Source organism: Melanaphis sacchari, unplaced genomic scaffold, assembly GCF_002803265.2.
Source record: "Melanaphis sacchari strain LSU unplaced genomic scaffold, SCAv2.0 Contig141_pilon_pilon, whole genome shotgun sequence".
In the NCBI taxonomy this organism is placed as follows: Eukaryota; Metazoa; Arthropoda; class Insecta; order Hemiptera; family Aphididae; genus Melanaphis; species Melanaphis sacchari.
In genome coordinates, this window is record NW_020270600.1 from 350,759 (window position 1) to 373,989 (window position 23,231).

General features: G+C 28.7%; 1 protein-coding gene across 2 annotated transcripts in view; it reads left to right on the forward strand.

Annotated features, from left to right (window-relative positions):
• LOC112591677 (cadherin-23) overlaps window positions 1-18,495 on the forward strand; it is a 30,291-nt gene extending 11,796 nt beyond the window's left edge. Inside the window, exons 2-29 of one of the 2 annotated variants that reach the window (XM_025335571.1) lie at window positions 9,960-10,198; window positions 10,280-10,428; window positions 10,496-10,714; window positions 10,992-11,156; window positions 11,296-11,425; window positions 11,532-11,707; window positions 11,780-12,119; window positions 12,205-12,460; window positions 12,526-12,800; window positions 12,858-13,192; window positions 13,324-13,638; window positions 13,708-13,981; window positions 14,062-14,226; window positions 14,297-14,545; window positions 14,608-14,696; window positions 14,765-14,922; window positions 14,994-15,178; window positions 15,314-15,537; window positions 15,627-15,815; window positions 15,881-16,013; window positions 16,096-16,256; window positions 16,331-16,570; window positions 16,658-16,983; window positions 17,056-17,254; window positions 17,321-17,522; window positions 17,587-17,728; window positions 18,064-18,162; window positions 18,234-18,495. In XM_025335571.1, coding sequence (XP_025191356.1) covers window positions 10,048-10,198; window positions 10,280-10,428; window positions 10,496-10,714; window positions 10,992-11,156; window positions 11,296-11,425; window positions 11,532-11,707; window positions 11,780-12,119; window positions 12,205-12,460; window positions 12,526-12,800; window positions 12,858-13,192; window positions 13,324-13,638; window positions 13,708-13,981; window positions 14,062-14,226; window positions 14,297-14,545; window positions 14,608-14,696; window positions 14,765-14,922; window positions 14,994-15,178; window positions 15,314-15,537; window positions 15,627-15,815; window positions 15,881-16,013; window positions 16,096-16,256; window positions 16,331-16,570; window positions 16,658-16,983; window positions 17,056-17,254; window positions 17,321-17,522; window positions 17,587-17,728; window positions 18,064-18,162; window positions 18,234-18,324 — 5,637 coding nt within the window. In that variant the 5' untranslated portion in view covers window positions 9,960-10,047 and the 3' untranslated portion in view covers window positions 18,325-18,495. Of the gene's footprint in view, window positions 1-9,959; window positions 10,199-10,279; window positions 10,429-10,495; window positions 10,715-10,991; window positions 11,157-11,295; window positions 11,426-11,531; window positions 11,708-11,779; window positions 12,120-12,204; window positions 12,461-12,525; window positions 12,801-12,857; window positions 13,193-13,323; window positions 13,639-13,707; window positions 13,982-14,061; window positions 14,227-14,296; window positions 14,546-14,607; window positions 14,697-14,764; window positions 14,923-14,993; window positions 15,179-15,313; window positions 15,538-15,626; window positions 15,816-15,880; window positions 16,014-16,095; window positions 16,257-16,330; window positions 16,571-16,657; window positions 16,984-17,055; window positions 17,255-17,320; window positions 17,523-17,586; window positions 17,729-18,063; window positions 18,163-18,208 lie in introns of both variants that reach the window. The other variant, XM_025335572.1, reaches the window with a different exon arrangement.
• The last annotated feature ends 4,736 nt before the right edge of the window (window positions 18,496-23,231 follow it).

Below are 23,231 nucleotides of genomic sequence, written 5' to 3' on the forward strand. Positions count from 1 at the left end.
CATAGATAAAGTATAAATAATAGATAATATATTTTATAGTTTAATTTATCTATTAAAATTAAAATATTTTGTTTATTATAAAAATCAGTCACAATATGTATAACTCATTTTTCATCGCGTTTTAAAACCATGCTTTTTTTTTTGGTTTCAGTTTATTGTTATTACGATTTTTATTTGTTGTTTATAAATAATAAGTATGCGCGTGAATTACATTGTATAGGTGAAATGATGTAGTATTGTCTCATCTGAATATTTCGATGTCGTATTTATATATTATTTAATATAGGCTATATAATACAATCTGCGGGATTAGATATTTATTAGATGAGAATAACACAAATATATTATTTTATTCTTCGATTATGTCAGTGAATTTATACGAGAGAAATGCAACCGCCACGATAACGATGAAAATAATTATTGCTGATCGTCCCGCACACGTTTCTTAATCGATCGCGGTTCGTTTGTAATGTGCTGCAATATCGTTATGATTAAAATGTTATTACTAACGTTTCGTGTTGAATATTATTGTTATGAGAATCGCATAGCCGATCTGGGAGATCTGCACGATTTGATCCGTAGCATACGCGTGATGCTATAGGTTTGCACGCGGCATCGAATGGCCGCAGGTCGATGAGTCGGAGAAACCATATTATGTTGTAAACGTTATATTTTGTATACGGTGTATATACGGTCCGGTATCGATCTATAGATATGAATCCTTTACCCATTCATGCACAACTATATATTATGTATAGAATTCAGGTACTGTACAAAAATTATACATAAAATATCATAAACGTTTATAGCATTAGGTATATGAGATACAACGATGAACCAAGTTTTAGTTTCCCAATTTTTCGGGAAAAATTAAAAATTCATTTCATATTATATTTTAAACTTTTAATGATTAGGTATCTACATTATATAATATTTTTAATTTGTTAAAAAGCTAATACAATACAACTATTATAAGTGTAACGAGCTATACCTATAATAAAAACTGTATCTTTATTCGGGTAATAGAACCTAACCGAAAAGAACCGGTATTGGAACTTAAACATCTTTAAAATATTGGAAACCATATTATAACTGAAACCAAATTGAAATATTTTCAAATTAACTAAACCAATTTTGAAACTTATATTTTAAATAAAAATTATCAGGTTATGCTATAGGTGTTTTTATATATTTGTAAAAAAGTTTACGGTACGTGGGTGCTTTAATAAACTAACTTAATTATTTTTGTTTATTTCTCAGGATGTTTTAAAATATAAATTATTATTTTATTTATATATACAAAATTAAATAAAATATATAAAAGAATTATTTAAAAAAAAATCTTGAAACTATTTAATACTGATTTTAACCTGAACCCTTAGTTTGCCCTTAATTTATATTTTTTTCAAACCGGAATCTTTTAACGAAATAATTGAACTAAAACTTGAAAAATATAAAGGATACCAGTCTCAAGCTTAATGTTATACAAAAGTAAACTTGAATTGTTTTAAATCTTCCAGATTACACTAGGTACAGATATAATGCATATAAATCCGAATAATGTCTGATGGATTGTAATTTTTTTTTCAAGAAAATTAACAATTATAAAGCGAAGCTGTAAGTAGCTGTAGGTACAATGCTTGCAGCACGGCTATAATAACCGTTTTCCAATCTACATTTATAGTCTTGTAGACACATGTATAATGTATATACGTAATAAATCATTCGAAAGTGATAAGATTAGACGATATATTATATAACCGTATATTATGTATTAATATTTAACTGTATACTTAAAAATTATATTTTGTATTTACCGGAGTCTGTGTAATTTGAAAATGGCAGAGATTATGAAAATTTCTTGAAAACGTGTACTTATAGGTACTTTGTGTCTACGTGCTTTATATTCATTAAATTTGTGGCTTTTTCTCATTTTATTTACAAAAACTACTAGAAAATTATGCTGGTGTCCGATAACCAAATCATCGAGACTATTGTATAACATTTGTGTGTACAAAGAAATTGATATAAAAAATTCCGAAATGGTCACTGCTATTTAATATGTACGCACACTACGAGTACATTGTCAGATTCTTTCGTCTCTATTTCTCAACTACTAGGTATATAATAATATTATACTCGTAATAATGTATCCACCAAATGTATATGACGTGTCACGAGATTAGGTTCATCGGACTAACTAAACACTACATCTGATATTTTGTAACCGTCGGAACGTCGTGCAAATATCAGTTATATTATTATTGTTATTTATGTTTTTTTTACGTTTGTATCTCAAGCAAAATAAAATAACGTAAATACCACAACATTATTGTGTGGTAATTATGTAATATATTTACGAACATTTTTGTATATTTTATATTATTGACTGCAGTCTGCTGTAATAGTGCGTCCTCAGCATAAGTACCACTTATTGAAAAACATTTTGGTCGATTTTCGTTTAAATACAAAATTAAAATTCGTGCTGGAAATCGGAATAAGTTATTTGACTTATTTGTGATAAGCGTATATAGACTAAACAAGCACGAATCTCGTGGCGTAGTACTTATGTGTAAAATGTATACCTATATTTATATAGGTAGTGAATAAAGCTATTTTATTAACAATTCTATTTTCAAAAAAAAAAAAAAAATTAGCTAATAATAATTATAATAATTATTAAATAGTCTATTTCTTTTAAATCCCAACTAGTTGATGTTCATTTAATTTATTTACAAAATGTGTTCTTTATATTAAAAAAAATAAGATACCAAGTTATCAATATGCTTATCATATAATAGTATTTCGTTGTGTTATGATTATTGTATATAATACGTTATATTATATTAAAATTAATAAAAAAAAAAAAAAAAAAAAAACGATTTTTTATAAAAATTTTATAAGACACAGGTGATGATGCAAAGCAAAATAAACTGTAAAGTACCAAATCACCAGGTATTATATTTTCTTATGTCGTCGCGATACTGCAGTCATGTCGACAACCGGTCATCAGACTCGATGAACCAAAACTTTGTTTTTCATACGTTAATCGGTGCGCTGTACCGAAATTGAAAATACCGTTGTTTCTCAATACATACTAATTATTAAACCATTAAATTATCTAGGAAATGAAAGAATTATTTTAAAAAGCATTTTCTTCTTACTATACATTGTTGCGAGTATTATAAATACAATATAATATATACATTATACATGCATGTACTCTGTAGCTGTACGAGTATAAATACTTACGAATACTTTCATCGTACAAACTACGTGTTTTTAACACTACACCACGCAATAAGTATTTTCACGTATTTTTTTTAGTTTTGCCTTCATAAAACGTCCACGACCAATGGATAGTACAATAACGTGCACCCGAAATCGGGGTTAAGTCTTGCCGCCGATTGACGGCTCCGCTTAACCGCCAACAATATAATAATAATCATAATAACCCCGGCTATGAAGCGTGTGCGAGAATCGCGTTGCGTGACTGGCCATCTACAAGTTTACCTACATATATATCATATTATAATATAAAGGAACGGAAGAAAAAAATTATAATATAATAAAATTACATAAAAGAGACGGCGTGTTCCGTTTTGGCGTAGGAGGAAGAGCGACGGACTGCAGCGGCAATACTACCGATAGTAACTGCAATGGCGACAGCAACAACAATAATTATCGAAAGCCCTGAGGCGTGCGCGCACGTTATATTATGACACTGACTGTTGCGGCGTGTATATCTGTACCTGCCTGCCCACCTATAATACTTACCCATACGAACGACGAATGAGCGTGACTTGGGACTGATGAGCGTCCCATGTTATTTGGCAAATATTGCACTTGTACGATATTGTAACCTTATTAATTCTGAATAAATCTGATGAATATAATGTACACTATATTAAACATAGTTTTTATGATGTTTCTCATAGTTTTTAATTTTTTCCTTTTTATAAATCGACCACGAATTTTAAATTTTGAAACATAACATTATTTCACAAATAAAGAGGTATTCCTCTCCCAGACCAAAATATATATTGAGTTATATATCCGTCTAGCTTTCCGCACTGCCATTAAAATGACGATTTCAGAATAAAAATTATCGTCTATTATCGAGTCTTTAATTCTAATAAATCTTAAGCTATGCATTAACATATAATAGTAATCGTCTTCCCGACTAGGTTTCCAGGATCAGTCAATCTTGAATCTTATAATTTGTGGAATGTGGATGCTTTATCCAAACCCGTGTCACGTACTGAAAGCCAGTTTTTTATTTATAGGTACGTTTAATGCCAATGAGCTTACAAGTGGATTTGGTTTGCATAAGCACATCAATCCCGTGACAATTGGCCTTTTTTTTTGCCTTGTATATTCTTTCGTCATATATACTCCTTGTCGCTCAATATGTATATTATATGTATAGGTACACAATTATATCTCTATATTTGTTCAATTAATAATAAAAGTAATACCGCGACCATAGGCGTAGATATGATTAAAAATCTGAAGGGCGCTAGAAATATTAATAAATACCTATTAATATCATTTATCATATTGACAAGGTAACTTAGGAAATATTTGGGTGGCTTCAGGAATTTTCAGGAAGCTAAGCCGTTTAAGCTTTCTCTCCACCAATTTACGCCTGTAACAGAGACGAACAGCCGCATTGTATGCGTGATAACATAATATTATAATACGATCAATGATATTATGATTATAATTATAATCCTAAAGGGTGTAGTGAATGTGTGATGATGTTGTATCGTGTGAAACCGAAGAGTCGATGTCTCTGAAAAGAGAAAGAGTTATGACAGACTACAGAATATGAAAAATACTATAGAAACGAATAACACTAGGCAGTACCGGCGGTGTAGGTTTAGTTATTATTATCGATATTTGTTTGGACATTTTAAACCTTAAAGCGTGCAGTATAATGTTTAATGATCATATACGTATCATCTGCAATAGCAATATGATGCATGAAAATAACACCACAATAAATATTATTTGTAAGCCGGTTCGTGAAAAACAACAACAAATAAATCGATATCGGAACGATCACAATATCGTATACTTTCTCAACATTACCTATTCTCCTTCTTGCGGTAGGTATACTATGAGCTCATAAACACGCATGCACAAACTATCAGGGTTTTATACATTATATACGTATATAATAAACTTATATTATATATATATTATACTCAAACAGTTGCACGGCCGTGGCGTATTGTTTGGTTAATTGGATAAGCCAATAAGTGAAAACCGATATAGTCATGAGACAATAATAATACTGTAAATAATAAATAATAGCTAACTCCTATCGTAGGCTATATAGGTGTATATATATTTATGTATATTGTGTTACAATCTATTATATCTATAATAAATTGCACGTAAACGGCACCTATACAGCTGAGTTAGGTATATCATAATGAATTTAGTAGGACTCCGAGTGTACAGTATATATTATGTGAACTCTGTGCACTCGATTTACAAGAGTTAAAAAAATAAACCAACGGGATGACCTTATAGCTCGTTGATTGTGTGTAAACTTTGGCCTATGGTTATAATTATTATTAAAATAACGATGCTTTATCATTAAGTATAAATAGGTATAGTATATTATTATACACTATTGTTAAAAATGGATCTAAACGATTTTTTTTTTCATTTCGAAATTATCACGATTTTTATATTCAATGATTAATGTAAAAATTGAAATTGAAATTGAAACAAAAGATTGTGGTGTGATTTAAAAACTAAAATCGCTGATATTCCGTTAAAAAGTGAGAAAAAAAATGAAAAGATAATTTTGAAGTAAATATATTTATAGCGTTTTATTTCATTATTATCGTTTATTATTCAACTGCAGTCTTCACTTAGATGACTGTTACAAATTACAATTGAATACCTATAGTATTTTTTATACCTCCTACTTATACGACCTTATAGGCTATAGCACATCCAATTATTTTTTTTTTTATCCACGTTTTCTGACCAATCAATGTAACTTTTCTATGGTCTGGTGACTGGTTGGAGATCTTGGAAACATTATTAGTGATTAATTTTACCACGTGCATTTAATGAAACTAGCTTTAATCAACAGTTACGATTGTATTCAAAAATATATGATCAAAATGCTGCCTTGATGAATAATATAAGTGAGTTTGGTAGTAACCAATACAGGTACTTAAAATATAACACACTGCAGGATAAATCGTGAATTAACAAGCCAACTCAACTCTATGTTATTAAAAACTTGTATTTTTATTCTATTTAAAGAGTGTCCTGTGACGATATAAACTTATTTTTTTTCAAATGAAAATCAGTTTTTTTTTTTTGGTAAAACAGATGATTTTTTTAATAGATTGATGAGTTTAAATCAAAATTTGAACGAGTAGTTACAGAGTTATGATAATTTACATATTTGCTCATCTTAAAAGTTAAAGGTAACAATATTAATAAATATAATATAATATACAATAAACTATACCTACAGTGTACGTCAATATATTCTATTTTTTGAATTATATATGTATAAGCCATTGATTTTATTACGAAATGTTATTTTATTTTATTATTAAGCAATTTTGTTGGCTTAAAACTTTCATATAGCATATTATCAGATTAAAATCATTGATCTTATGGGTTTAACATCATTTTTAGAATGTTAAAATTGGTAGCTTTTATTATTTTTATAATACCTTCATGATTTAACAACATACGTAGCAAATTAAAAGGAATTTAATCAATATTTTTATTTTTATTTAACCCTTATTTGAAATTGATTGCTCAGCACTGAGCCGGCTTAAATTTTAAACTATACACTTAAAACATATAACAAGTATAGACTTATTAAAAATTATTAAATTATTTTATTCGAGTGCAATGCATTTTTGTATACATAATTAAAACTATGTTCAATTATATCTAAAAATAATTAATTCTAGCTACTCGTATATAATATAATTATTTAATTTATTAAATTAGACAATAATGTTCTTGTTTGTTTTTTTTTTTTTTTTTTATACAGTTTTTGAGTAATAAAAGTAGGTCAAAATATTTATGAAAATATTTTATGTTATAACCATTATTTTAATTCTTACCTAAGAGGTAAAATGTATATCATCGATTTGTCATGGCAACGTGTATTATTTTCTTATTTACTAAATCTAATAAGAAGATATTGCTGTTATTATATCCTTGCATCGTGTTCGTGATGTACGGCGTCTAGATACATCTATAGTTGAATAGTTCATAGTTTGCAGATTGCCTTAGTTTTCTATAATCTTACGACATAATATGCCTCTATCCTAGAACTACGATAGAGAAAAAAATAATATTGGAACAAAATAAACATCGATTATAAATGTGCATGTGACTTACGCAAGAAAAATATATAAGTTTCTTTGAAAAATTATCAGATGAAAGTCGATACTCACATATAGAAATGTATAAAGTAGGTTTATAAAAACTACAGAGAATATTTGATTGGCCAAAATGATTATATAATGATACATATTATTTGCAATTTTTAACAATTGTTATTCAGAATAATAATAATGTATATAATATATTGTGATTTGTAGATATATCAAAAAGCATTCAATTATGTAAAATTAAATTGATTATTATAAAACAGGAGTACAGCACAAAAATCTAGACTAATTTATTACCTATAAGAGTGTAAAAATTTTACAACAAAATCAAACGTATATATAATCTATAAAACTTCGCATACTGCAATATAGATTACACATTAACAATGTTTTAATTTTATTAATTATAACATTATTTTTATTTGTGAAAATAGGTTTCGATTTTTATATTATTTAATTGTTTTATGTTGTAGATATGAGCCAACTTTTAATACCTTTCGCTATTTTACAATCATATTTTTTTCAAAACAGGCAAATAAAAAAAATTAAAATTATTTCATACATTTGTTTTATTTTATTATATTATAATTATTATTAGGTTTTGTTTATATTTAATAACTAATGACACAATACAACTATTAAATTCTATATTAAAGTGTTATCAATAAAAATAATCAAAATGAGTTTATGAACATAATTTTTGAAGTCTAAATAATTTTGTAGAATGTTTCATTTAAAAATCAATTGTGTTAATTGTAAGTTAATCATACTGCTAATTTATTGGTACATTTATTATTCCCAATTAATATTTACAGATATAATTATTTTACTTCATATAGTTTTATTTTATATTTGCGTTTAGTTCATCATTAATCATAAATATAATATTATAATACCTACGTAAATTCCCTTCAACCGTGACAATAATTTTAAATTAATGTAATGTATATGCTACAGAAAGTAACTGGAACAAAATAAATTAATATGTCATACTTTCCATCAAATTTAGGCGATATGTATAATTGGATTACTATTATATATAGTTATATAAATATATGTTTGTACTTTGTATTGAAGTATACTTTCCAGCTATAGTAAAAATAATAAGTAACTTTTATAAATTAGATTTTAACCAGTAATTCATATTGTATAGTATCCATGAATATTATTTTTTCTATATTAAGATGTAAGTAAGGTAATAAAACTTAAAAGTATAATTAATGGTTATGATCATAAACATTTAAATATTTTTAACTAACCATTTTTGTTATAATTTAAAAAATATGAAGGATTTCAGCCACTAGTTTTAATACTATAAAAATATATGTATCAGTATAAATCAATCATATAAATTTTTTTTTAAATGAAATTGTCGAAGTCCATGAATACGTGAAAAATTAAAACATATTATATATTTATATAATAATTTATTAGCTTAACATATTTGGGTATATAAATTCAAAGTATTATACATTTTGACGTACAGTTTAGTCAACACTTTCTCTATATATAACGGTCATTCATTCTTTTTGATGTAAAACACTATCTTCAGAATTGTCGACCGTCAAGAACATCATCTATCACAACAATATTCTCAACAAAACCTGTGTTTTCCCACACAAAGCCATTTGTCGTCTATTTTTTTGTTTTTTGTAATCGTTATTTTGTATGTGTTTTCTTTTTAATTGTAAACCTACTCTTTTATAAATTAATAAATATGTAACCCGAATGGTTTAGTGTTTAGTTAAGCCCTGACAGTGACAAAGCAAAATCATGAATTAGCTGGACAAAATAGAACGCATCAACACCTGCTTCTGTAATAATTATTGATGGATAAATAATATGCGAATAAAAAAAAAAGTTTTAGTTATTTTGCGATCTCATTAATTGGATAAAAATGTGGACTTTTGTCCATGACTTTTTTCATTCTTTGATAAACACAACTTGAGAGCAGGTGTTTCGTGAAATCGTCAAATCCCACGTACTATACAGAGATTTTGTTTATCCTCATGATTGCTGTATAGTGTACACTGTATATACATATAATGTATACATTATTATTTATTAATTTTTTTCACAGTCACCGTGATTCGTCAGCATTCATGTTGAGAATCATTCAACCGTTGCAGGCATCTCGTTGTTAACCTATATTTTAATACATTATTATTTATTTATACCATCTAGAGTCCATCACATTCTCGTCCATATTATTTTTTTACCGATTTACCAGGCCTTATTACTATGGCGGTCCCGATTCCTCCTTCGGGTATACGTTAACTGTTTATGATAAAATAACGACTATATAATATGAGGATATTTGATGACAATAATGCACGTGAATGCCATTTTTTCAACATAATAGACAACCATACAGGTTTGAAACTAATAAAATAATGAACCGTGGAAATCAATTCTATAGAAATATTCGTTTATGTCTAAACGCTATCATAAAAAGGCGATTCGTCGACTTGCGAGAAGTCCGTATAACATATGAAAATAACGTTTTTGTACTTTGTCTATCTTTTATAATGTATTACGTTTATTCAATTTTAAGATTTACGTGTTTTTCAGACTTCAGTTATAGAAACTGGCAAGGTTTAATCGTAATAACATGCCAAGTTGAAAAACGGCAAATAATGTCATCGACCAAGGACAAAATATGGTTGTATATCGGAATGGTTGGAAAATATATTGGTTGTCACTAGTGATTTTAGTACAGTTTTCTGTAGCCAATAAACCCCCACAATTTGTTACCGACTGGCAAACCGAAATTATTGTTCGGCTAAAAGAGGGTCCTGAGACTCCTATTGGTAAGTAAAATTTACCATGAGGTTATAAATATGTAAAAAAATAACATATCTAAAGACTATAACTGTAACCTTCATTTTTAGGAAGCCTCATTTATCGGGTTCGTGGTATTGACCCCGATGCCGATAAATTAATATTTGGTGTTCGAGAGCCAGGTGATAAAGTTATAAGAGTTGAAAACTTTGGGAGAAGTGAAGCTAACATTTATTTAAAAATTGAATTAGATCGTGAGGTAATTAATGTTTGTAAATACAATTTTAAAGTATCTATTAAGTTCATACCAAGAGTTTATTTTATAGACTAAAGATGAATATTCACTTGTGTTGACATTGACTGATGGTCACTTGGGAGATGGAAATTTTATTACTCAAAGTTTTTTATTAATTGTGGATGACATAAATGACAATGCGCCTATATTTAAGCCATATCAAAACACAATATTCGTACCTGAGGATAGTCCACCCACGGTGATTGCAACGGTCGAGGCCACCGATGCAGATGAAGGCCCATATGGACAGGTAACATAGCAACAAATTAGGGTTTCACGGTCTGTTGATTATCACCCTCGTTCAAGTTCGTTTACACTGTACAGTATAAACACATTATTTAAATTATGTACAGTGTTCATTAGACCATATTTTTACAACATAGTAAACAATGTATGACTCAACGAAACCTTTAATTTAAGGTGTCCAAGTAAAACTTATATTCCGTAATATAGACTATTCCTATCGATATTTAATGATAATTGTTTTTAAAATAGTATAATTAAATTTATATTTATTACCCACGTAGGTGGTTTACCATTTACAAGACTCGGATTCAATAGAAAGTAGATTATTTTCGATATCTACACTTAATGGCCAAGGCGTAATACGTCTTGTGGGAAGCTTGGATTATGAAAAAACATCGCTACATCAATTGAAAATCTTGGCTGTTGATCGTGCAACCGTTGAGAAGGTTTGTGTATTTACGACAGGCTTTTCTACTGTCAAAATTGAATATTAAAATAAACCATATAATTAACCAATAATTTAACCATTATTTTATTACAATTTGTTTACTTAATCTAACTAAATTAACATTTCTAATGCAATAGAGAAAAACCGGTACAGCTGCCATATTTGTAAAAGTACAAGATGTTGAAGATCAACCTCCCGAATTCATTGTTGTAACACCAGTAGCAAGAGTAAGCGAAGATGCGCCACCAGGGACATCAATAATTCAAGGTTCTTTTTATGTCATTTATTTTTTTTTTTTAGTTAAAAGTTTTAAAGTATTTGGTTTAAAAACAATGTTTTATGTATTAATTTAAATAAATGATTCGGTAATTAGTAAAAGCAATTGATGGAGATCGCGGTATAGATAATCGCATTGTGTATTCAATCACTCGTGGGGGCAATGGAATGTTACAAGTTGAACCAAATTCTGGTATTGTTTACACAACGAACATTTTGGATCGAGAGGATCCGCTTATTATTAAAACTGGTGCCATTATTATTGAGATTATGGTAGGTGACATGGTTATTTACATATTTACAATTGTAAATAAGTTTTATTATATTTTCTCTGATATATTTTAGGCCACTGAAGAATCGAAAAACGTGTTTCCTAATCCTTCAACAAAGACGGAAGTCACCGTAATAGTTACGGACGTAAATGATGAAACACCGACATTTCGTAGTCCTCAATACATTGCCGAAGTTAACGAAAATTCCCAACAAAATACTCCTGTAAATTTTATTGGAGACTCAATACCCCAAGTTTATGATTACGATCAAGGTAAAAATGGAACTTTTCGTTTACGAATTCAACAAGGACGAATTGGATACTTCGATATTACACCTTCCGAAGGTATAAATGAAGCATCATTTTTGATTCGAGTGAATAGGACAGCTGATTTAGACTATGAACTTGTTAAAGGTATATTGAAACTTGTAGATATAAATTATAAAACCTTAAAATATGCTTAAATAGTAATTGTTATTGAAATTATTTATTTTTTTAGTTATTAACTTTACAATTGTTGCTATTGAAACAATAGCTAAAAATCCAAAATATAGCGTTGTTCCCGTTTCTGTTTACATTCGAGATGTTAACGACAATTACCCAGAGTTTTCACGTCCTATTTATGAAGTTTTTGTATCTGAAAATTCTGTATCCGGTAAAACTATTGGGAAAGTTGAAGCCACTGATAAAGATTCTGGTGTCTTTGGAACAAGCGGTATACGGTATACAAGTATAAGAGGAAGTTGCGCTGATTTGTGAGTAATAATTCTACACTTGTATTAGATTAAATTATGTAAAACATAATATTTATTTTTTATAGTCTTAAGTTAAATGCAGAATCTGGAGAAATTATAATAAAATCTGACAGACCTGTATTTGATCGAGAACAAATATCTAAACACTTTTTAACAATCGAAGCACGGGATGATTTAGGTTTAGGAAATAGGAATTCTGTTCAGTTAATAATCAATGTAGAAGATGTTAATGATAACTCACCACGATTTCTTTCTTCAAAATATGAAACACGACTTAAAGAAAATCATCTGCTTTTTGAATCTCCAGTCACTGTGGAAGCAAGAGATTTAGATTTAAATGGTATGTTTGTGTAGAACAAATCTAACTGTATTAATTTAATTATTTTTAAATTTTTAGGTACAAAAAATTCGGAAATATCATACCGTATATTGCATTCCGACTATCCAGTTGAATGTTTTTCAATTGACTCCATTACTGGTGTTCTAAAACCAATAAGACCAGTAGACTTTGAAAAGCTACAAAATCGGAAAAGTACTAACAATATTAACGGAAATTTGAGACCAATCAACTTGGTGATTCAAGCGCAAGATCACGGATTGCCATCACTATCCGATGAAACTCATGTAATTGTATATGTAGAAGACGTTAACGACTTTGGACCAAAATTCGAAAGCAGTAGTTATGAAACAATAATTTCTGAAGATTTAGTCGGCGGTAGCACTGTATTAGAAGTAAGATTACACTTTAAAAAAAAATTGTACTAAATTTATCAATTATGCAAATGCGTTCCATTATTCTAAGATATTGTATTTTGAATTGTCGTGTTTTATTGTTATTCATGTTCGATATCAAATTGTAATAGGTAAATGCTTGGGATGAAGATGGATCCGCTCCAAATAACGTTGTAGTATATAGACTTAGTAGTGGAGCAGAAGATAAATTTGTAATCGATGCATATTCAGGAGTGATAAAAGTCGCACATGGAGCATCTTTAGACCCAGATAAGACTCAACCAAAGACATATGCATACTATTTAGAAGTTGTGGCAATTGATGGAGGGATTGGTGATCAGCAACTTAGTTGTATTGTTAATGTAACGATAAAAATTCAAGATGTAAATAATAAACCCCCGTTTTTCAAAGAAATGGAACCGGTTCACATGAATGAAAACGAATTGGTTGGTAACTAATTATATTCAGCTATTATAGATTATTTTTATTCTATATTTTATTTTTATATTAATTAGGTTGGTAGCGCAATCACAAAAATTGAAGCAGAAGATCCAGATGCAAAACCGGTGTTGAGATATAAAATTGATGTGAATGCTTCAGAAGCAAGAAATGAAGATGGAGTGATCGTTAGACCTACAGATTATGATTGGCCATCAGCATTTGCTTTAAATCCCGTAGATGGATATCTAAGAGTAGGCAAATTACTTGACAGAGAAAAAGTTGAAACTATCCGGTTGGCAATCGTCGTTGAAGACATAGCTGCAGTTAATGGTAAACAAATGGTTCAAAGTAAGTAAAACGCAACATCTATTTGTAACTGATTAGTAATTAACTTGATTAAATACGTAATTTATGTTTTAATTTAATAGCTATTTTAATTGTCCATGTTGATGACGAAAATGATAATGACCCAGTGTTCCGTCAAAAGTTTTATAAAAGAACTGTGATGGAAAACAGTCAACCTGGTGTACCTATCATCACCGTAATGGCAGACGATGCCGATAAAAATAGAACAATTCATTATTCAATAGAAGGTTTATTTAATTAAGTTTTTTTTTTTAATTAAAATATAACGGTGAATTTTAACTCCAATTAATATTTCAGATTCATCAATGGATGCTACAGATTTAATTAGACTAGATCCTGAGTCTGGGGAAATTGTCGTGGCGGGTCGTATTGATCATGAGCAAGTACATTGGATAAATTTTACTATCCGAGCATCAGACAGCGGAGTTCCAGTACGGTCTTCGTTTGCAGATGTTATTTTACGCGTGATTGACGAAAATGACAATAATCCATATTTTGTTGAAGATACACCCACCAACATAACAATTCCAGAAAACACTCCAATTGGTATAAATGATTTTTTTTTTTACAATAATTAAAAGCTTATTATGACGTTTACATTTGTATAGGATCATCGATAGCTATAATTACAGCAATGGACGCAGATTCTGGCGATTTTGGTAAAATAACATATTTGTTGGATCGTCTATCATCGCAGGTAAATCGAAATAATTGAGATTTTTAATCAAGAAAAATATTCAAATGCATAATAACAATTAATTTTAGGGGAAATTCACAATTGATACAAATAACGGAGTATTGAAAGTAGCCGATACGTTGGATAGAGAACAAACAAGTACCTATAATTTAATTGTTGAAGCATGGGATAATTATCAGTTCGGATACATTTCCGGCGAAAGTCGGAACGCCTTCAAACAAATTATGTGAGTACCAATCGTGCGTCACATTTCATGTTTTATTCAAATAATCGTTTTAATTACATTTATTTATACAGGGTGATGATATCTGATATAAACGACAACGCTCCGTTATTCGATCATTTACCTTCCGAATGTGTCATTGTCACAGAGTTTCATACCGTTGGCGATATGATTTTATTGATAAAAGCTACAGACGCAGACGATCCAACTACAGCTAATGGTCGAATAATGTTTTCTATCGAAGATGGGAATGAAAGAGGTTGGTATCAACTATTTTTTGTAGCTAAAAGTTTAACATAATAACTAATAAAGTAATGACTAACTAACATACGATTATAGTATGTTCATATTTTGAGAAAATATGAATTGTGATTAATAAATATATATTTTATAGAGTTATTCGGTTTACATAACGTTGATTATTGGTCGGGTCGTTTGTATACAACTTCGTCGTTAAAAAATCTCTATGGAAATTACAGTCTTCTCATTCGAGCACAGGATGGTGGTGACCCTCAAAAGTCAAGTTTAACCACTGTAAACGTTTGTGTTACAGACGTCAATGATAATGCTCCCCGTTTCGTGTCACCTCCATACAATGTAACCGTTAGGTTACTTCAAGTAAGAATTTAAAATATAAAACATTTATAAAATAAATCAATAGATAAACGAATAATTATTTTTATTAATCGTCGTAATTTTAATCGTAGAATATGACAATTGGAAGCTCGGTAATTACAGTGAAAGCTATTGATGACGATGTCGGCCAAAATGCAGAAGTAAGGTATCGTCTTAAACAGGATCTAATGGGTGATTGGAAAACATTTATGGTAGATGAGACTACTGGATTAATCACATTAAAAAAATCATTAAACAAAGAAATCCAAAAAATCTATCAGGTACTTGGCGTTTATATTTTATAATATTTAATACTCTAATCTAATTATTCATTAAATATTTATAGATTCGTATAGAAGCTTATGATCTTGGTATACCAACACCTTTATCATCTGATTTAGAACTTACAATTCACGTGCGTAGTACTAACGACTTCCAACCTAGATTCTTGATTGACGAGATCACCGTCAATTTCACTGGTAGATTTGTTTTTCTTGAAAAAATTATCCTTTACGTAAACAGAAAATAAAATCCTGATGAATATATTTTTTTAAATTGTAGAACACCGTGAACCAGGATCTGAATACTGGCAACTTATTGATACAGTTGATCGAGAAGAGTTAAATGATTTAGAAAAAACACCACCTCCGGTTTGTTACTATGTGATTTTTGGAAACGATGAAAACCGATTTATTGTTGAACCTCTTAACCATAGAATTTCTGTAAGAAAAAAATATATTTATGTATGGAATAATATAAATACATTTTATATTATTTAACTGAATATGATCTATAGGTTGCTTATGAACTCGATCGTGAAGTTAAAGAAACTTACGAACTAATTGTGAAAGCTAGTGAAGATTGTTTGCATTCTCCACCGCCGAGTCACGGTTTTATTCAAGATGATGATAGTTTACTTAAAGTTTTGGTTTTTGTTAATGATATAAATGATCATGCACCGGAATTTGTGAAAAGAGTATTTACCGGTGGCGTAACTACTGAAGCAGATTTTGGTACAGAGTTTATGCAAATAAAGGTAAGAATAATAACACAATATATAACTATAGAAAATAACTGTGATTATTTTAACTTGATAATTTTTATTTACACAATTTATTTTTAGGCAACCGATGCGGATAAAGGAAACAATGCTGAATTGTCATATTACATAGTTCCTGGTTCTTTGGAAGTATCACTAGCTGAAGGATTGGATAGTATACAATATCCCCCATTTTTGGTGGACATTGCTACGGGAGTGATATTTTTAAATTTTGATCCTCAAAAAGGAATGAAAGGTTACTTTGATTTTCAAGTAATGGTTAATGATACTGGTGGGTTATACGATACGGCACGAGTACTAATTTATTTATTGCGCGAAGATCAAAGAGTCAGGTTTGTTGTGCGACAGAATCCATCACAGCTTCGAGAGAAAGTTGAAATATTTAGAGAGTGAGTTCAACATTTTTATTTGTTACGTATTATTAATAAAAAATTAGTGTTGATTGTATGGTTAAATTATAGAATTTTAGGAAACGTTACTGGAGCTATAGTAAACGTTGACGAGTACAAAGTTCACGAAACCCACGACGGCAGAGTAGACAAAACAAGATCAGACATGTACCTACATTTTGTCAATCATAACGATAATTCTATTATGGAAGTTCCACATGTGTTGCGAATTATAGATGAAAATATCGAGCATCTAGATTCTTTGTTTAAAGTAATTTGTTTTTAATTAATATATCTGATTATGAGATTATAATATTAAATGACGGTTTATCATTAGGAGTTCAACGTACTCGATACACAAGCAGCTGAACCAGAACCATTGCGTCGAGCTTCAATGAAAGACGACAATGTGATTTGGATGTGGTTGGTCGGTACTACATTTTTCTTGGGGTTATTATTAATAGTCGTCGTGTCTATTTGCTTGTCGCAACGTTCCAACTATCGTAGACAACTCAAAGCGGCTACTATAAACGCATTTGGTAAACTTTTTAATTTAATATAATAAAATCCAAATATGTTCACTATTTTTTCGATTTTATATAGATCCTAGAACGTCCGATCATATTAATTCAGCTGCAATCGGTGGACGTGTACCCAATACGAACATGCACAGTGTGGCGGGGTCAAATCCTATGTGGATGCAAGCATATGAAAACGAATGGTACAAAGACAGAGAGACTCTAAGGTAATGCGACATATCTAGTGCATATTATTCAAATATATTGCGATTGACGAAACCGCAGAATGCAATATCGTCGTATTGACTTACATGTTATACCTGCAGACTGCAATTATACATTTTTGTTTTAGTCCTGAAAAAAATATTAAGGATATTAGTAGATATTAATTAACTAATCAAATACATGATTTTTGAAATTTTGTCTAGTATTTGAGCGTGACAAAATATTTGATTAAATTGACTTATTAAATGTTTTATTTAATTAGCTCTTATCTTTAATAAAACTCGCACATCTGTTTGGATCATAACCGTAAGTTGATATTTAACTTACTTTGTTATAGTCAAACGTCGGAACGTGACTCTTTGGACGATAATACTACTACCAGTACAACGTCGCCCCAACCAATAGAGCGGTCAACGACTACATTATTTATCAAAAGGTTGGTATTATAGACAAACAAACACTTTTTTATTATACTTAATTAGATTTTGAATTGATTTTCGATTGCAGTAACGAGTGCAACATACACACGGACAGTACTGATAACTTCTACGAACGGACAAGAATTACGGTGAAGAACTTGGAAACTACAGAGTTATGACATTCGGTTAAACAAGTACGATGAAGTAACTGCAGTTAAGGATCAGCTAAGTTCCTTCGCGCTCAATACACGGTGACCCAACCGGAGAATATACCAACAACGATTATTATTTTTTTTTCACATCATATATCTAATATACAAAATATATTATATTTAATGTTTTAAGGCTGATTCCAGATCTTTATATTACATTATATCATATAAAATAGGTAAACAGAAATATTATTGGACGATAATACTATACAGAATTTAAAAAAAATGTAGGTTCACCAGAATATTACATTCTCTTAAGATAACTTATAGTTTAGATTGAATTCTATGATACTTTTAGACGATTTGTTTCCAGACAATTAGAAAAATTCCATTAAATTATCAATCATTTTTTTTCATTGTTATTATTGTTATTAAGAAGATTACAAATAGTCAGTTATTTGATCAGAATAAAATGTACTAATCTTTTTCCAATCCTATTGATGGATCTAGTCATAAGATTATACTTTTGAAAACTGATATGAATTGTTAATTATGGATAATTAAGATCAATCAAGATCACATTAGGTATCAAACTTCATTCCCCAACTCATAAATTTGGTACGAATATTTAAAATTTAATAAATTTTAAATGTTGATTGTTCGAAATTTAAATCAAAAATCTTAAAATGTAGCTTGGTCGATCTAAAGTAAACTTCTTAAAAAATTCAAATCAACTTTCAAAATTTTTTTGCATAATTAGATCTATATTAGTAGGATTGACAAAAAGTGCATACAATTGAGCATAATATAATATATTATATTGTTTACGTGCGAGATGCCATCATGTTAATTTGTATATGCACGTTAGGTTAAGGATGCTCCTTTATTTCTTTTACACTACAGCAGTCACATACAGTAAAGATCACTTATTACGCATATATTTACAAAACCCACATTCATGGACTTGAAAAAATGCCTATATTGATCTCCTTAAAAATTATATGTTTGTAATCCCCTGTACCGCAGAATTCATTTTTTAGGAGTTCAATGTAGGCAATATGAAAAAAAAATTTAGTTACTATAATCTATTGTTATTTTTAATTTAATTTACTTAATCTTATTTTACTACTTTGATTTAATAAAAAAAAAACTGTATGGCGTTGTAGTAATAAAATAAAATAAATTCTTCATCAAGCAATTACACGTTTCTAGTGATGCCACGATTGCCACGAGTTATGTTAAACCATAAAAGGAGTAGCTACGTGTTGTTAATAAATATAATAACTCGTGGTTTTACTAATTATTGTGTCTATCTTTACTTATTTAACTTATTTACATGCGAAATGCGAGTGCTAATAACAAGTACTCCGCATTATATATTCGTATGCCCGGTATAAGTATACTCGTATGTGTTTCAAAACATGTATTCTTGATAAATTCAGATAAACTAAATGAGAAATTCTAGAAATTAAGAGAAATGTTATCGCTTTATTCGTTTAATTGATTTGAATGTGTATGATAGATAAAATATATAGGTATAATATGTATCTGTAAAAAATAACGTTCATTTTCAATCCCCTTAATGTTCATTGAGTGCTGTAAATTAATTTTAACTTACGAACAATTTTACTTCTTTATGACATTTACTATACTAATGATCTGGTAAACAGTAGGTAACCCAACTTTAATTGGTATATAATGTTATTGCAATGTTTACATTTCAATTTAAGTTATCAATTTTTTACTGTAAAACCTACTTGAAGCCATAAAGTATAATAGTTAGTAGCACAATAGTATTCTAATCATTCTATAAGTACATTTGTCATTAATCGTATTATTATTATAGTTACTAGTATTTAGAATAATATTATAATATGTTGTCTTTATTGAATATATTCATATTATAATCCCTATGTATCATGATTAGTACTACTAGGCCATGTTTATGGATGAAAATTGGATAAAAGTATTAAAGAAGAGAGGTAGGTAACAACATAAAACACATCTATACGATTAAAAATTGTTTTTCGTTTACTCTAGGTAACATTAAAATTAATCATAGTAAATATAATATTATAAAATTCTTTATTTTTTTTGGTAAATATTAGTACCTACTTAAAATGTTGAAGATTTAAGAATTATTTTATAATTGAAAATAATGAAAATTTATAAAAATTCAATTTAAATTTTTAAAGAATTTATATTTATAATACATTTCTACATATAGATAGCCAAAAATTTGAACAATCCGATGGGATTTTTCAAATACTTAATTTATATTATGTTTAAATCAACTACAGCGAGTAGATATTCAAAAAACCTTATGTTTGTAGAAAATAGGAATACTTTTGGCCCCCCAATTACCGCCAATAACAATTTTTCGTTGTCAAAATCGTAGCAGATGTTCTATAAACTAGTTGTTATCCACCAAGATGTTGAGTAACGTCTAGTGCCTATCTATACTGCGCGTTTACAAAAACCTAACTAATATTTATTTATTATAAATCCTAATTTTAATTATATCTTTTAGTGGCTATACTATACTATAGAGTTTACACCGTATGTCTATTTAATATAGTGTAAGTATACATAGTTTAGAATTAACAATTTTTTTATTTAATATTACCTATTGTTAAGTAATTAATTATTATTATTTATTATTTTTATTTTTTATTGTTGTACTTAGTACCTATATAATATAATCTTATTTATATGCGTTTGTATCGCATTTATGTAAATATTTTATGAATCAAAATTGTAAAGCTCTACAATATTATTATTATATGTTATATTTAATTTTTTAGCCATGACATGTGTTTTTATTTTATATGATTAAAAAAAATATTATTAACTGATTGTTATAGATGATCAAATACTCGACTGTGCAGTGTATATGGTGAACGATTTTGCTTTATATTATCATATTAACATAATATCAAATGTATTAATTTGTATTGTTTCAATCAAAACACAGCCATTTGAATCGGCTACCTTTACATATATAATAGATACTGCAGTGGTCCGTGATCATTATACGAGGACATTGAGCTCTGACATGAGGTCACATGCTAATCATGCAATTATTGTATCTATGCAGACTAAATGAGACGCGAATTGTAATTATTTCCTTTGTAAAGAACATATTATTAAAATCTATGTTTAACGCTCATATTGGGTTTCCGGTGATCATATCATTAAAATCCGTGTGTATAATATCTATCTATAATCTATATATAATAGCATATCCTGGCTGACTCACTGATTCATTACCGTCAAGTCGGAACTGCTGAAGCTTTAAACATATTGAATTTGATCATTAGTTTAATTTAATGACGTAGAGACCCACTCAAAAAGGATTTTCCAAAAGCCACCTCGTATGAAGGTTAAAAAGTGTAAAATGTAAAAAGGGGTAAAAATTAAAAATATTATTTCTTGGTTGGATTATTTTTAAACTATTAGCATACATACTCTGTAATAGACAATAGTCATTATAATTTATGATTATAAATAATTTAAAATTTTAAACATCTATTTTATATTTGATTAAAACTATTTAAAATAGGTACTATTAAAAAATAAAAATATATGTAATTTTTATTTAACGGAGTTTAAGACAGAGTAAAAATCTATTGTTATTATTTAATTTGTCACATTCAACGCCGTGCGGAATCGCTTGTATTATTAATTATTTATTATATATTAATATTAATAAACTAAATATTGAGAATTAGTTATAAATTTTTTGTTTATCAATAGTATACAACACTTAGATTATTGAAATAATTCTAAATAATTCATATTATAGTTACTGAAAATTTGTGTCAAAATGAAAAAATACAGCGTGTGAGTAAATCCCAATCACATTTATTAAAAAATAAAATGTAAAACGAGTTGTCGCAAATATACAATCATACATGAAATTTGAACTATTATCTTTTTTCATGGTATGCAAAAAGCTTATATAAATATATCACAGTAAGCCGTTATTATGTATAATTAATATTTTATTGTACCGTTGTTTATAAATTATAATTTATAATGAATGCTTGTACGTATAACATCAGGTTAGGTCTTCAATAAGTTTGTAAATTTTATGGTAAGCTAATAAAACACTGATAAAATAGGAGACCTAAAATACACCCTACCATCTCCCCATATAGCACTTTTGCATATATTATGTATCTATGCTACTGCATACCCTGCGGCTTCCCTGACTACACCTATTTGTTAGTCATTACTCACTAGACCAGTGATTCACAACCTTTTTATGCTCGCGGCGTATTTCTTATAACTATAAGTTTGAAAGAACACTATAGTAATAAAATAACAAGAAGTAAACAAAAAAAGGGATTTTTATTTTAACTATTATTTTTTATATTAATATATTATATAATTAAAAATGAATACTTAATAACACTATACGCATATACCACGGTTGTGGCACACCTACAGCCAATTCACAGTATACTTGTGTACCGCAGAACACCGGTTTAGAAACACTGCACTAGACCATCAAGTATCGACTAATTAAATAGTAGGTAGTCAATATTCTAGCCTTTAAACAAAATTATTACAGTTATGACATTATAATAGGTATTTATTCGGTCAGTGTATTATGAAATATAAAATATTTTTAAACATTATTCAACTATCTGAGTGCACCTATGCTTTGCTTCAACCGTCGTCGTTAATAAAGAGGGACTTTAAAAAAAAAAAGTAATTTAACGCATTTATCGTAATTCAATAGTTCTCAATCGGTATGCTGATATGCTGATACAGGCGTGTAGTAATATTTTCGTTATCAAACATAATACTTATATCATAATAACTTATCCAATATCCATAGAAAATTGAAGTCTATAAGTACTTATATAAGTAATTTTACACTTTTTATACTCTTAAAATATTGCATTAAACTCTTTTGTTATATTGTT